The sequence below is a fragment of the Carcharodon carcharias genome, chromosome 14, assembly GCF_017639515.1.
Source record: "Carcharodon carcharias isolate sCarCar2 chromosome 14, sCarCar2.pri, whole genome shotgun sequence".
In the NCBI taxonomy this organism is placed as follows: Eukaryota; Metazoa; Chordata; class Chondrichthyes; order Lamniformes; family Lamnidae; genus Carcharodon; species Carcharodon carcharias.
The window spans coordinates 118,791,395-118,805,003 of record NC_054480.1 but is presented as its reverse complement, the minus strand read 5'-3'; the positions used below and the strand labels follow the sequence as shown (position 1 = coordinate 118,805,003).

The 13,609-nt window shown below is 41.3% G+C and overlaps 1 protein-coding gene across 4 annotated transcripts in view; it reads left to right on the top strand.

Annotated features, from left to right (window-relative positions):
* LOC121287198 (ran-binding protein 3-like) overlaps nt 1–13,399 on the top strand; it is a 110,735-nt gene extending 97,336 nt beyond the window's left edge. For all 4 annotated transcript variants that reach the window (XM_041204847.1, XM_041204849.1, XM_041204846.1 and 1 more), the window contains 3 exons: nt 2,701–2,843; nt 4,807–4,990; nt 12,135–13,399. In XM_041204847.1, the coding sequence (XP_041060781.1) occupies nt 2,701–2,843; nt 4,807–4,990; nt 12,135–12,178 (371 nt within the window). In that variant the 3' untranslated portion in view covers nt 12,179–13,399. The remainder of the gene's footprint in view (nt 1–2,700; nt 2,844–4,806; nt 4,991–12,134) is intronic.
* Nucleotides 13,400–13,609: the final 210 nt, after the last annotated feature.

The window sequence follows — 13,609 nt, the reverse complement described above, 5'->3', positions numbered from 1 at the left end:
TCAACCGAACACACTTGACAGCCTACACCAAAATTTACCGGGACTATACAGTGCCACAGGCACATGGCACCTATCAATGCTGAGCATCACCTTAGTCAGAATAGAAACATAGGGTTCCTCTAAGGCAAAACTATTGATTTAGTAATGTAGAGTCCTTGAAAAGAGGCTCAATATAGAAATTGGCTTGACAGCCAGAAATCACAGCCTGATTGGGATCAGAATTGAATGCCTTTCATATACTATCAACCAAGTATGTGTATATATATATATATATATATATATATATATATGTGAAAAAATTTTAACTTACTACCAGTAGATCTGCCAAAACCATGTTCATGTTGAGGCAGATGGGTCTGGGATCTGAGATGGTGTCCCATGGTCCAGCAATATTTTGAGGAGTATCCCATCGATTTGGTGCATGACTAAACAGAGGATACAAAAGCTTTGTCTCTTACAGTATAGTAATATTAGTTATGGAATCTTACAACAGCTTGATAGAGCTTCAACCACATTGTACCACGATGTTTGAGGCCCAGCTCAAAAACATTGTGATACTGGTGCTGATCGTGCTCTTTTTATTTTGTGCTACTATTAAAGTAATAGATGATCAGCAATGTATCTTTTACTCCTATTCTAGTTACTCTCAGCTGCTGGTGATACAGGTAAGACTCGCGGAAGGCTGTACACGCGACTTCAGAGTTGCTTTCATCAATTATGCCATTTTCTGCTTCAGAATTTAATAATTAATATACAGTTCAAATTCACCAGAATGGAACCAAAGCTTAATGGTTAAATTACTAGGATAGGTTGCATAAACCTGACTTGTATTCCTTAAATTTAGATGATTATGGGGTAATATAATCAAGGTATTTAAAATGATTAGGGGAATCGATAGGTTAGTTACAGAGAAACTATTTCCTCTGGTGGGGGTAAAACAGAACAAGTGGGCATAATCTTAAAATTGGAGCCAAGTTCACTTAGGGATGGAATCAGAAAGTACTTTTTCACACAGCAAACAGTGGAAGCCTAAAATTTGCTGCCCTCACCCCGCCTGGCAGCTTTTGCACAAGTGCATATATGGAGTTGAGGCCGTGATCTAGTTGAGTAGCAGAACAGTTTTGAGGGGCTAAATAGCCTACTCTCGTTTCTATGTTTATGGACTTCATACTCCACTTGCAGCCATCAATTTGCAAAATAATACTTCTGCAGTGGCTGCATTCAATGATTCTTTAGCTGTAAGGGAAGATATTTTCTGTATATCCAGAGAATTTGCCTGTGTTAGGTAACTTCTGGTATCCAGTCCAGAAGTTCAAGAGATATTATAAGACATCCCCAGTACCCACCTCCAAATGTAGTAGTATTTACGCCTGTGAATAACATGTATTTTATAGAGGATTGAAGGATAAAAGGGTTGCCAAAAAACAGAAAATAATGTGTGAGGTTAAAGGCCAAGACTGCAAATAGTTGAAGGAAAAATCTAAGTGGTTAAAAATCAATATTAAGAGAAAGTTGTAGTTATTGTTTTTCAAAGATTTAAACAGCATGGAGGAAATCGTGATTTCCTGGGTAGACAACCAGTAACACTGAAAAAAGAAAATCAGCATGGTGCATCAGTTGTCAGTTGTGGACAAACTCTTAATATCCGTTGGGGGTAAAGCCCTGGAATTTATTGTTCAAGGTAAAATTAGCAATTCTTTAGAAATGAATGATTAATCGAAGATAGCCAGCATCAATTTGTTAAAGGCAAGTCAAGTATTTTAAAGAGTTAATTTGGATTGCCAAAGGGATTTACTGTATATGGATTTTCAGAAGGCATTGGTTAAGATATCATACAAGGTGGCTTACTAAAAAAAATTCAGCTGTATGATACAAGAAGGAATGCAGCAGGTGAATATAGTTGATGGATAGAAAACAAAGTGTTAGTGCACATGGGTGCTGCTTGATTGGAGAAGGTTTGGAAGTTAGATACCCAGGAGTCAATGCTTATGATATATATAGAATACTTGGACTTGGGTGTAGAAAGAATAATTGGAATTAGCTAATGACACAAAAATAGGTTCACTTGCCTTGCAATAAAGAAACTGAAGTTGAAGTCCCCACAATAATATTATATAGCATGGTGGGAGAAAATCTACTGGCAGCATACAATACAAGGTTCCTAAAAAAAAAATTCTCTTTTTTTAGCTCCATACTATATAGCAGAGTAGTAATTGTTTATGGAGCTTTAACTTATTTCAAAAGATTCTGTTACACTTTTACTTCTACATTGGTGCAAAGCAGTTTTCAGTATGCAACCATATCAGTATAATTCCGGGAATTACTCAAAACGCTAAAACTGTCAAGTATGAAACTCTTTCCAGGAACGTGTCTTTTCCAGGTTTTGAGTTCCCATTTAGTGAAGAACAGCTCCATTCAAAGAGTGAGGAAGATAATATCCTCATTAAATAATCAGCCCATTCAATCTTCACTGTTGCAGATCATATTAGTATGAAATACCTAGTTGCATTGTTGCTGGCTAAAGCCAATCTGCAAAACACATGATCATAAGGCATCCTCACCAATCTATTATAAATATTTATTTTACCATTGTCAGCTGTTTAAAATGCTTTAATATCTATATAACAAGAGCTGTTCTACAATCAGTATTCTGTACAACATTGACTTTATACCTTCAATACTTTTCTTGCTTTGTTGCAGTGATGCGGACTCAGGGCAGCCTTCGATTAATTCTAAACACCAAACTCTGGGCCCAGATGCAAATTGATAAAGCCAGTGAGAAGAGTATTCGAATCACAGCCATGGATGCTGAGGACCAGGGTGTCAAAGTCTTCCTCATATCAGTAAGTCTCACAGTAGTGCTTCATTATATTGTAAGAACTCAAACTTCAGCCTTTCTTTGAGTCAGCTGGGTGACGGAACAGAAATCCCTAGCCATGTTTCAGAGTCTTCAAATTAAAGTTATGACAAGCAGAAGGGGAAGAGGACAGAGATGAATAGAAATAGAGAGGTGGGAACGGAAAGGGACTGAGAGAGAGAGGGAGAAAGACAGGAGTGGTAAGGGACAGAGAGAGAGAGACAGGAGTGGAAAAAGACAGAGAGAGAGAGAGGGAGAGAGAGACAGGAGTGGAAAGGGACAGAGAGAGAGAGACAGGAGTGGAAAGGGACAGAGAGAGAGAGACAGGAGTGGAAAGGGACAGAGAGAGAGAGAGACAGGAGTGGAAAGGGACAGAGAGAGAGAGAGGAGTGGAAAGGGACAGAGAGAGAGAGAGAGGAGTGGAAAGGGACAGAGAGAGAGAGAGAGACAGGAGTGGAAAGGGACAGAGAGAGAGAGAGAGACGGGAGTGGAAAGGGACAGAGAGAGAGACAGGAGTGGAAAGGGACAGAGAGAGAGAGACAGGAGTGGAAAGAGACAGCGAGAGAGACAGGAGTGGAAAGGGACAGACAGCGAGAGAGACAGGAGTGGAAAGGGACAGACAGCGAGAGAGACAAGAGTGGAAAGGGACAGACAGCGAGAGAGACAGGAGTGGAAAGGGACAGACAGCGAGAGAGACAGGAGTGGAAAGGGACAGACAGCGAGAGAGACAGGAGTGGAAAGGGACAGACAGCGAGAGAGACAGGAGTGGAAAGGGGCCGACAGCGAGAGAGACAGGAGTGGAAAGGGGCAGACAGCGAGAGAGACAGGAGTGGAAAGGGGCAGACAGCGAGAGAGACAGGAGTGGAAAGGGGCAGACAGCGAGAGAGACAGGAGTGGAAAGGGGCAGACAGCGAGAGAGACAGGAGTGGAAAGGGACAGACAGCGAGAGAAACAGGAGTGGAAAGGGACAGACAGCGAGAGAGACAGGAGTGGAAAGGGACAGACAGCGAGAGAGACAGGAGTGGAAAGGGACAGACAGCGAGAGAGACAGGAGTGGAAAAGGACAGACAGCGAGAGAGACAGGAGTGGAAAGGGACAGAGTGTGAGGGACGGAGAGAGTGAGAGATGAGTGAAAAGGGAGGTAGAAGTGGGGAGAGGAAAAAGTGGCAAAGTGAAAGAGAAGGCTCCCACCAGTCAAGGTAACAGAGTTAAAGATCAGGTGGATGCCCTGTCAGCCCAGTATTCTGACGGAGGTTCCTCCAGCCCACCCATCCTTCGTGGCACTTCAAAAAAATATGAAGACCTTAGTTACGTTAGGTGATAAATTATAGTTTCGTTATTTCAGTTGAGTTAATGGATATGGTTTAACAGCTCACAATTATATAGGATCTGTTATTAAATTGATGGCCTCATTAAGAGGCTAAACAATATTTTGTGGCAAAAGGAAGCATCATAATGTATATGGTGGTGACTGGAGGCTTAGAACAAGGTACATTGTTGGCCAATCTAGAGTGAAATTTACTATGTACTTAATCCATACCAAATCTGTCCAGAGAATGCTTGATTGGCAGCGTAGTACTTTGTATCTGCCCAGGTAGTTTGTCCTGAGAGTGCTATGTGCTAAAACTGCATGAAAACAATTCCATATCTCAACTTAGTGATTGTGAAGACAGTAAAATTGCACTATAGGATGCAAGCATATGAATGCTTAATATTTAAACTAAAATTCCTTCCACTATTTTGGAGACAGTAATCTGTTTTATTCCATGGCATAATCCTGAGACTAATAAATCATAGAAATCATGTAGTTATTCTCAAATAATATCAGGTAAAATTATTTGATGCCATCGTACTTTGGCCATCACCCTGACTCTGGTATAGATTTTGTTGTTTAAATCAAGAAAGCTGTTATGTACTCTAAAATTCAGCTTCTTTTGGATACCTCACAGGCCAGTTCAAAGGATGCTGGACAGCTGTATGCAGCACTACATCATCGCATTTTGGCATTGCGAAGTCGTTCTGAGCAGGAACCAGAACCTCCATGCATAGTCTCAGAGTCTGGGGTAACACAGTCAAATGAGGAAGATAGCGACGATGACGATGAGGTTATTGTTCCTGCAACAACAACAACTGGTAGGCATAATGTTGGATGATGATGAGTAATGTTCAGTCTTCCTGAGCCCATAATTTGTTGGAGAGCACAAGAATGTCTGTTAATCAATTGACCTGAGAAGGCAACTGCAGGAAAAGAACTGAAAACAGATCCTGCATTATTCTGAATTTAAAATAAAATCATGTTACTTAGACTTAACTGCAATCTTCCACCTTCCTTAATGTAAAAGAAAAACCCTTTAGTCTTTTTAAATAGAAAATCAATCCAAACATTAATTATTCACAAATAATCAGGAACTGGAATCATGCTGGAAGAATGATCAACGGACATTATCCCTTTAAGGGGTTCACGCTTGCAAGGGACAGGCGGCCTGTAGAACTCATTATGGCTGTCTTAGTTTTTTTTTCTGACAATTTAAATCCATTGCCATAGCCATACAATGGTATTATAAATAGGTTCTCCACATCTCCAGTGAACCAGCCTCAACCCCCTTTGCGTACTCTAAACTGAATTTTGGAAAAGGTTATTTGAATTGATACCAGAATCAAACCTGAATCCATTCCTTTGGATAGTGATTGGAAAGACATGGTAATCAAAGCCTAATTTAACCTTCCCTCATAGATAATCTTGCACTCTCTGATACCCAGATGGCACCTAAACCATTAATTAACAATCTGGAACTTGTCTGAAATCCCTCTGTATCAAATGTATTTCCATCCACAATAATATCACTGGAAAACAAACAGATTAAACATGACTTCTGCTTTTACTGAATCCATGCTACCTTTGCTTTTCCAAATAATCAATTGCTAGATCCCAAGATTCCTGTGATGTTAAGACTAATTAGTAGATAGGTTGCAAGTATATCTGTTTACACCTTTTAGAATAACAAGCAGATCTCCTCTAGCATTATTTAAAATACATCAGAGTTTATTGCTGTTACAAGGGGTTGTGTGAGGCGGGGCGTTGAGAGGGCAGTGCTTGCTGCAGTGTGGGGATAATGCAAATCACAGAATTTGAAAAGACATTTACAAGAGATTTCCTCAGAGATGGTGTGTTATGTGTTTTGACAGATTTCTTGGACAATAAATGGTGATTTTTTTTTTTACTCATTCATAGGATGTGGGTGTCACTGGGTAGGCTAGCATCTCTTACCCATCCCTAACTAACCTTGAGTGGGTGGGGGTGAGCCATCTTCTTGAACCACTGTAGTCCCTGTGGTGTAGGTATACCCACAGTGCAGTTAGAGAGGGAGTTCCAGGATTTTGACCCAGCGACGGTAAAGGAATGGCGATATATTTCCAAGTCAGAATGGTGAGTGGCTTAGAGGGGAACTTCCATGTCATGGTGTTCCTGTGTATCTGCTGCCCTTGTCCTTTTAGATGGTAGTTATTATGGGTTTAGAAGATACTGCCTAAGGAAGCTTGGTGAGTTCCTGCAGTGCATCATGTAAATGGTGTACACTGCTGCTACTGTGCGTCAGTGGTGGAAGGAGTGAATGTTTGTGGGTGGGTGTCAATGAAGCGTGCTGCTTTGTCCTGGATAGTGTCCAGCTTCTTGAGTGTTGTTGGAGCTGCACTTATCTGGGCAGGTGGAGAGTATTCCATCACACTCCTGACTTGTGCCTTGTAGATAGTGGACAGGCTTTGGAGAGTCAGGAGATAAGTTACTCGCTGCCGGATTCCTAGCCTCTGACCGGCTCTTGTCGCCAAGGTAATAATATGACTAGTCCAGTTTAGTTTCTGGTAAATGGTAAGCCCCCAGGATAGTGATAGCGAGGGATTCAGCGATGGTGTTGCCATTGAATGTCAAGGGACGATGGTTAGATTCTCTCTTTTTGGAAGTGGTCATTGCCTGGCACTTGTGTGGCACAAATGTTACTTGCCATTTGTCAGCCCAAACCTGGATATTGTCCAGGTCTTGCTGCATTTGGACACGGACTGCTTCAGTGTCTGAGGAGTCATGAATAGTGCTGAACATTGTGCAGTCATCAGCGAACATCCTCACTTCTGACCTTATGATGGAAAGAAGATCATTGATGAAGCGGCTGAAGATGGTTGGGCCAAGGACACAACCCTGAGCAACTCCTGCAGTGATGTCCTGGAACTGAGATGATTGACCTCCAACGACAGCAACCATCTTTCTTGCAGTAGGTATGGCTTCAGCCAGCAGAGAGTTTCCCCACTGATTCCCATTGACTCCAGTTTTGCTAGGATGTCACACACTGTCAAGTGCTAGTTCTGGAGCATGAGTCTTCAGTACAGTTGCCGGAATATTGTCAGGGCCCAATAGCTTTTGCAGTATCCAGTGCCTTCAAGCATTTCTTGATATCATGTGAAGTGAATCGAATTGGCTGAAGACAGGCATTTGAGATGCGGGGGCCTCCAGAGGAGATGAGATGGATCATCTGCTTGGCACTTCTTCTGATGTGCTGGGCTCTGATGGGTTATTTGTGGAGCTTCCTTCTCCAGTTAGTTGTTTAATTATCTGCCACCATTCATGACTGGATGTGCTAGGACTACAGAGTTTAGATCTGATCCATTGATTATAGAATCACTTAGCTCTGTCTATAGTTTGTAGCTTGTGCTGTTTGGCATGCAAGTAATCCTGTGTTGTAGCTTCAGCAGGTTGACACCTCATTTTTAGGTATGCCTGGTGCTGCTCCTGGCTTCCCCTCTGCACTCTTTATTGAACCAGGGTTGTCCCCTGGCTTGGCGGTAATGGCAGAGTAGGGAATATGCTGAGCCATGAGGTTACAGATTGTGGTTGAGTATATTTCTGCTGCTGCTGATGGCCCACAACACCTCATGGATGCCCGGTTTTGAGTTGTTAGATCTGTTCGAAATCTATCCACTTAGCATGGTGGTAATGCCACACAACACAATGGATGGTTTCCTCAATGTGAAGACGGAACTTCGTCTCCACAAGGACTGTGTGGTGGTCACACCTACTGAAACTGTCATGGACAGATGCATCTGTGGCAAGCAGGTTGGTGAGAATGAGGTCAAGTATGCTATTCCCTCTTGTTGGTTCCCTCACCACCTGCTGCAGACCCAGTCTGGCAGCTATGCCCTTTAGGACTCGGCCAGCTCAGTCAGTAGTGGTGCTACCGAGGCACTCTTGGTGATGGACGTTGAAGTCCCCCACCCAGAGTATATTCTGTGCCCTTGCCACACTCAGTACTTCCTCCAAGTGGTGTTCAACATGGAGTATGGATTCATCACCTGATTGGGGGTGGGGGAGCGGTAGGTGGTGGGCGGGCAGTATGTGGTAATCAGCTTGAGGTTTCCTTGCCCATGTTTGACCTGATGCCATGAAACTTCATGGGGTCCGGAGTCAATGTTGAGGGCTTCCAGGGCAACTCCCCCTGACTATGTACCATTGTCCCGCCACTTCTGCACACCCAGCAATGGTGATGGTGATGTCTGGGTAAGGCGTGATTCTATATGTCAGGCTGTTGCTTGACTAGCCTGAGAGACAGCTCACCCAATTTTGGCCCTAGCCCCCAGATGTTTGTAAGGAGGACTTTGCAGGGTCGACAGGGATGATTTTGCCATTGTTGGTTTTGGTGCCTAAGTCGATGCCAGGCGGTCTGTCCAGTTTCATTCCTTTCAAACTTTCTTTTAGCGGTGTGATACAACTGAGTGGCTTGCTAGGCCATTTCAGAGGGCATTTAAGAGTCACTTTGCTATGGGGCTGGACTCATATGTAGGATAGCAGATTTCCTTCTCTAAAGGACATTAGTGAACTAGATGGGTTTTTATGACAATTGACAATGGTTTCATGTCAATTAGACTTTTAATTCCAGCTTTTTTTTTCACCATCTGCCATAGTGGGATTCACATCCGGGCCCCTAGAACATTACCCTGGATTACTAGCCCAGTGACAAATACCACTATGCCACCCCCTTACCAACTGCAAATGAAGAAATTTATTTCTTTGCATTCCCCATAGAGATAAATCTCCATGTAAGAAAGAGAAGCTGTTCTTTATCTTAATGTTAATGTACATCTGTTTAGGATATAGGTTTTTATAGAGATGGCCAAGAAATACATAAAATTTAAGGAAAAATCAAACTCATTTGTATGTGCCATCTTTTAGCACATACCTATGCAATGGTGTTACTGAAACATTCTGCTTAAATAATGGGTTGCATTCATGATTTTTATTCAGAGCGTTCTCTAAGCTTAAATAATGATATAGGGTTTTCAGAACTGCAATTTTTATTTAAGTTCTGAGATAAATAGAAATATCAAAGTGTGAGTGTAACCATTTAGAATGCATTTCAAAATACAGTGGTTAAAGAATACCTCCTATATTTAGTAAATAAACAATTCAGTAAGCTTTTAGGAGAAATGAAGTAAGCATTCCATTGTAGGGGGGGACTATAAAATGACAAAGTGTAGCATATAACACTTTTCAAGCTTGAATCTATTTTTTAAATTAGTTCTTGGGATAGATATCATAATGTTGCAAGGCCATACTCATTGCCCATTCCTGGTCGCCCCAAGAAAATGAAGGTGAGCCTTCTTGAACTGCTGCAGTTCTTGTGTTGATGGTGCTCTCATGATGTTGGTGGGTAGGGAATTCCAGGATAATCGCCCAACTACAACGAAGAAATGACAGTATATGTCCAAGTCAGGATATTGTATAACTTGGAAAGGGGCCTGGATGTTATGGTGTACCCATAACATTACTCTCATCTTCCTTAGTGGTAGAGGTCTGGGGTGGTGCTGCTGACATGATAACCTTGGTAACTTACTGCACTGCATGCTTAGAATGTACTGTAACATTCTTCGATAATGAAAGGTGTTTATTGAATCCAATGGCAGGAATACTGATGAACAAATTGCTCTAAACTGGATGGTTTTGTTATACCCAATTGTTGCTGCAGCTGCACCCATTCAGGCAAATAGTGATAATTTCATCACTTGCCTGACTTGAGCCTTGAGTTAACAGGAAATGAGCTACTCGCTGCTGATGAACCAACCTCTGTCCTACTCTTGTAGCCATGGTATTTAAGCATCAGTGGTGAACCCTCCCGCCCAATCCCCCATCCGAAAGAAGTCAACGAACCTGGCACTGCTGGTGCTATGTAAGGTCAAGAGGAAATGATCATTATCTAGCACTTAAGTGATGAGAATGTAAGGGGAGACAGTGGTTTAGTGGTAACATCACTGAACTGATACGCAGTAATACAGTGGCATCACAGGTTCACATTATACCATGGCAGCTGACAGAATTTAAATTCAATTAATAAATCTGGAATAGAAAGTGGGTGACCATGACAACTATCATCGATTACTGTAAAAATCAAACTGGTTCACTAATGTCTTTTAGGGAAAGAAATCTGCCACTGTTACCTGGTCTGGCCTACATGTGACTCCAGACTCTCAGCAATGTGGTTGACTCTTAACTGCCCTCTCAAATGGCCTAGCAAACACTTAGTTCAGAATCAATTAGGGTTGGGTCACAAATGTGGGTGGCCTTGCCAGCAATGCCCACATCCCTTGGAAGAATAAAGAAAAAAAAGTTATCTGCTACTTGTTCTCACAAGTTTGAGTGTTTTCTAGGTCCTGCTTTAGGCAGGCATGGTCTGTTTCATTATTGTTGGGGTTGTGAGTGAAGCTGAACACTGAGGGAAGGTGTGGTACAGCCGAAGATAGTTAGGCAAAGAACGCTTCCCTAAAGAACTCCTGCAGCGATGTCCAAGGGCTGTGAAGAATGGTCTTTTTGACTAGAAGTAAGGGCCTTTTTTGTAGGATGCGTAGGTTGAAGACTGATCTAATAGAGGTACTCAAGGTAATGAATAATTATTTATAGTGATAGATTATGTGCATTGGTTGGCAAGACTGTGATCAAATGGCACAATTTTAAGATAGTCACAAACATTAAGAGGAAACATAGAAGAATGTGGAATCTGTAACAAATCATTTGTAAGACAATTGGATAATTTCAAAGAAAAAAGGGATGTTAAAGGAGATTGGAATTAATGTAGGTGCAGGTGAAGAAAACCACTAGGTCAGATTTCATGGGTCAAATTACATGTTTCTGTGCTGAAACATCTGTGGTCCAGTGTCGAATCAAGGTATATAACATCCGCCACTAAAGATTAGATGCATAATGGCTGTTGACTAAGTTTGTTGTTTGATAAGCCAAGTAAGGCTTATGCTGTGCCACCCCTAGACACATGCATTTCCCATAGTGTCAGTCTTGGTTCAGTGCAGCACTCTTATCTGAGAGTCGGAAGGCTGTGGGTTGAAGTCCCACTCCAGAGACCTGAGCATAAAATCCAGGCTGACACTCCAGTGCAATACTGAGGGAGTACTGTGTTGAAGGAAGTACCATCTTTTGGGTGGGATAATAAATTGAGGCCTTGACTGCCTTCTCAGGTGGACTTAAAAGATCCATAGCACGATTTTAAAGAAGAGCAAGGGAGCGTTCTCTGGTGTCCTGCCTAATTCTTATCCCTCAACATACATCGCTAAAAAGCAGATTACCCCGCCTTTGTCACATTGATGTTTATGAGAGCTAGCTGTGTGCAATTTGACTTCCATATTTCATCTATTATAACAGTGATTGCATTTCAGAAGTACTTCATTGGTCTGAAGCGCTGGAATGTTTTGAGATTGTGAAACTCTTTCAATGCAAGTCTTCCTTTTTTGCTCTTCCAATCTTTCCTAAATACTCCATGATTAATATTCTGGACTTCTTAGAAGTGTCACTGTCTGAAACATTTCACAGTCTATTTCTCAAAAGCTGCTTCAACTAATAATTTAAAAAATAAACCTGTTTGTGCCAAGATTTCTTGTACTTGTGAGACATTTTTACTAAAAGATTATTGTTCTTTGCTCTGTTAAAGTCCTTGATTTTTTTTTGCCACATTAGAGTATGAATTAATAGTTGTTTTACATTCTAGCCTAATTGACTTGATTTACTTTAGAGCACAACAATCGATTTCATTTTTAAGCATTTGAGAAAACAGATTTGTAAAGTTGGTTGCCCCAGTAGTCTGTGTTTATATGGCTGTTCTATATATTTTCTTGGATTTTTCACATGATATCTCACATACCTGATACCACTGAATTAGAAGGTTCCAATTAAAAGGCCTTTCGGAACACAGTAGATACAGATTAACTAATACTTGTTTTCTTATTGGTGCAGGCCCATGTGACACAGATGACAAACAGACTACAGGAAGCACATAGCGACATTGGAACTAATCCGCTTGCAAGGTTTCTGCTCCAGGGTCTTGCAGGCATCTCTGTGGACACCCCAGACCAGTGTTTTTTTCAGGCAGTGTTGAAGATGAACTCCAGACTGGGCCCAGCACAGCTCACTGGCGGCCTGTGCCTTCCTATTCTTGTGTTTTGTCTGAATTAATGGCTTTCACACCGTTAAACTGAGAAACTGCTGATTTTCAGTTTGGGATGCAGAGTCTCATCATATTGATGAGTGAAACTTGCTCTCTGTCTCTTGAATAACTCAGCAAGGCACTTCAATTTTCCAATGGGACTTGTCTATTCAGTACAGCCAGTGTGCACGAAGTTCTGGGTTGTAGTTACCAGTGTCTGTCTCTCTCGCACACCTACACATATACACATTTTATATTCTGGCGGATGAGTGCACAGAGGTCAGATTTTGCAACTTAGAAGAGGAGAATTTGCCAGGATTGCATCTCAAAGCAGCAGTAATATTAACAGACTTTGACTTACAATGGACTTTTAGGCAAAGAGCGCCCATTTCTCATTTTTCCAATGTTATTACTGGGATTTGTGTTGTGCTGTTTTTTTTTTATTTCTTTAACGAGTTAAGCTTGTGTGTTCACAGAATCCTGCAATTCAGGCTTTTTTGTACACATTATTGTTTTTGTTCTTGAAGGAACCAAGAACTTTGGTAAATTTTGGGGGGAAAAACACAGGGCGATGCTGGGAGGTTACTGAGCTGTAAATTAAAGTGTGCTTTTCCCTTTACCTGTCTACTTGCTTTTGCAGCAAGCCTTGGAAGCGGAAATGTAATAGTTAAATTTTAGCACAGAAACAATTAGTATGTAATGTTTCCTTGTTTAAAAAAGAAAAAGACAAAAAACCTCCAATTTATTTTTCTGTTTATTTCTTCAGAAGCGCTCCATATAGTTTGGGGTTGGATCCGCGTAGGTCAGTTTGTGTTTTCTCTGTCTCTGTAGCTAGTCCTTTTTGGACTGATAGTAACTTTCTTTACACTGAATAGTTGAGAGTTCTGAAAGAAAAATAGAATAAAACCCATCCTGTCCTCTCCCACCCCCTCCCAACAGGACTGAGCTAGAAAGTGATTACTTTCTGCTAAAAGCCTTAGCTCCTAGAGGAAATCATTACTGATGTGGTTGAAAAGTTTGTGTAAGATTACTATATCAAAATGTATTTCTGAATTACATTAAACATTTAACAAAACACTTTGCTTATGTTACATAGGCTGTGTGGGAATGTTGTGCTCTTTATCTTTCTTGACTAGCTTTGTTTCCAAGCTCCTCTTTTCTTGAACATTTTGGCCACATTCACAATCTTTCAAAATAGGGTTTAGCAGAAGATTAGTGAGTCCTTGGAGTGTCCATAGTAATTCAGAAAGATTTTTTCTAGCTTATGCTAAATTTATACATAAAA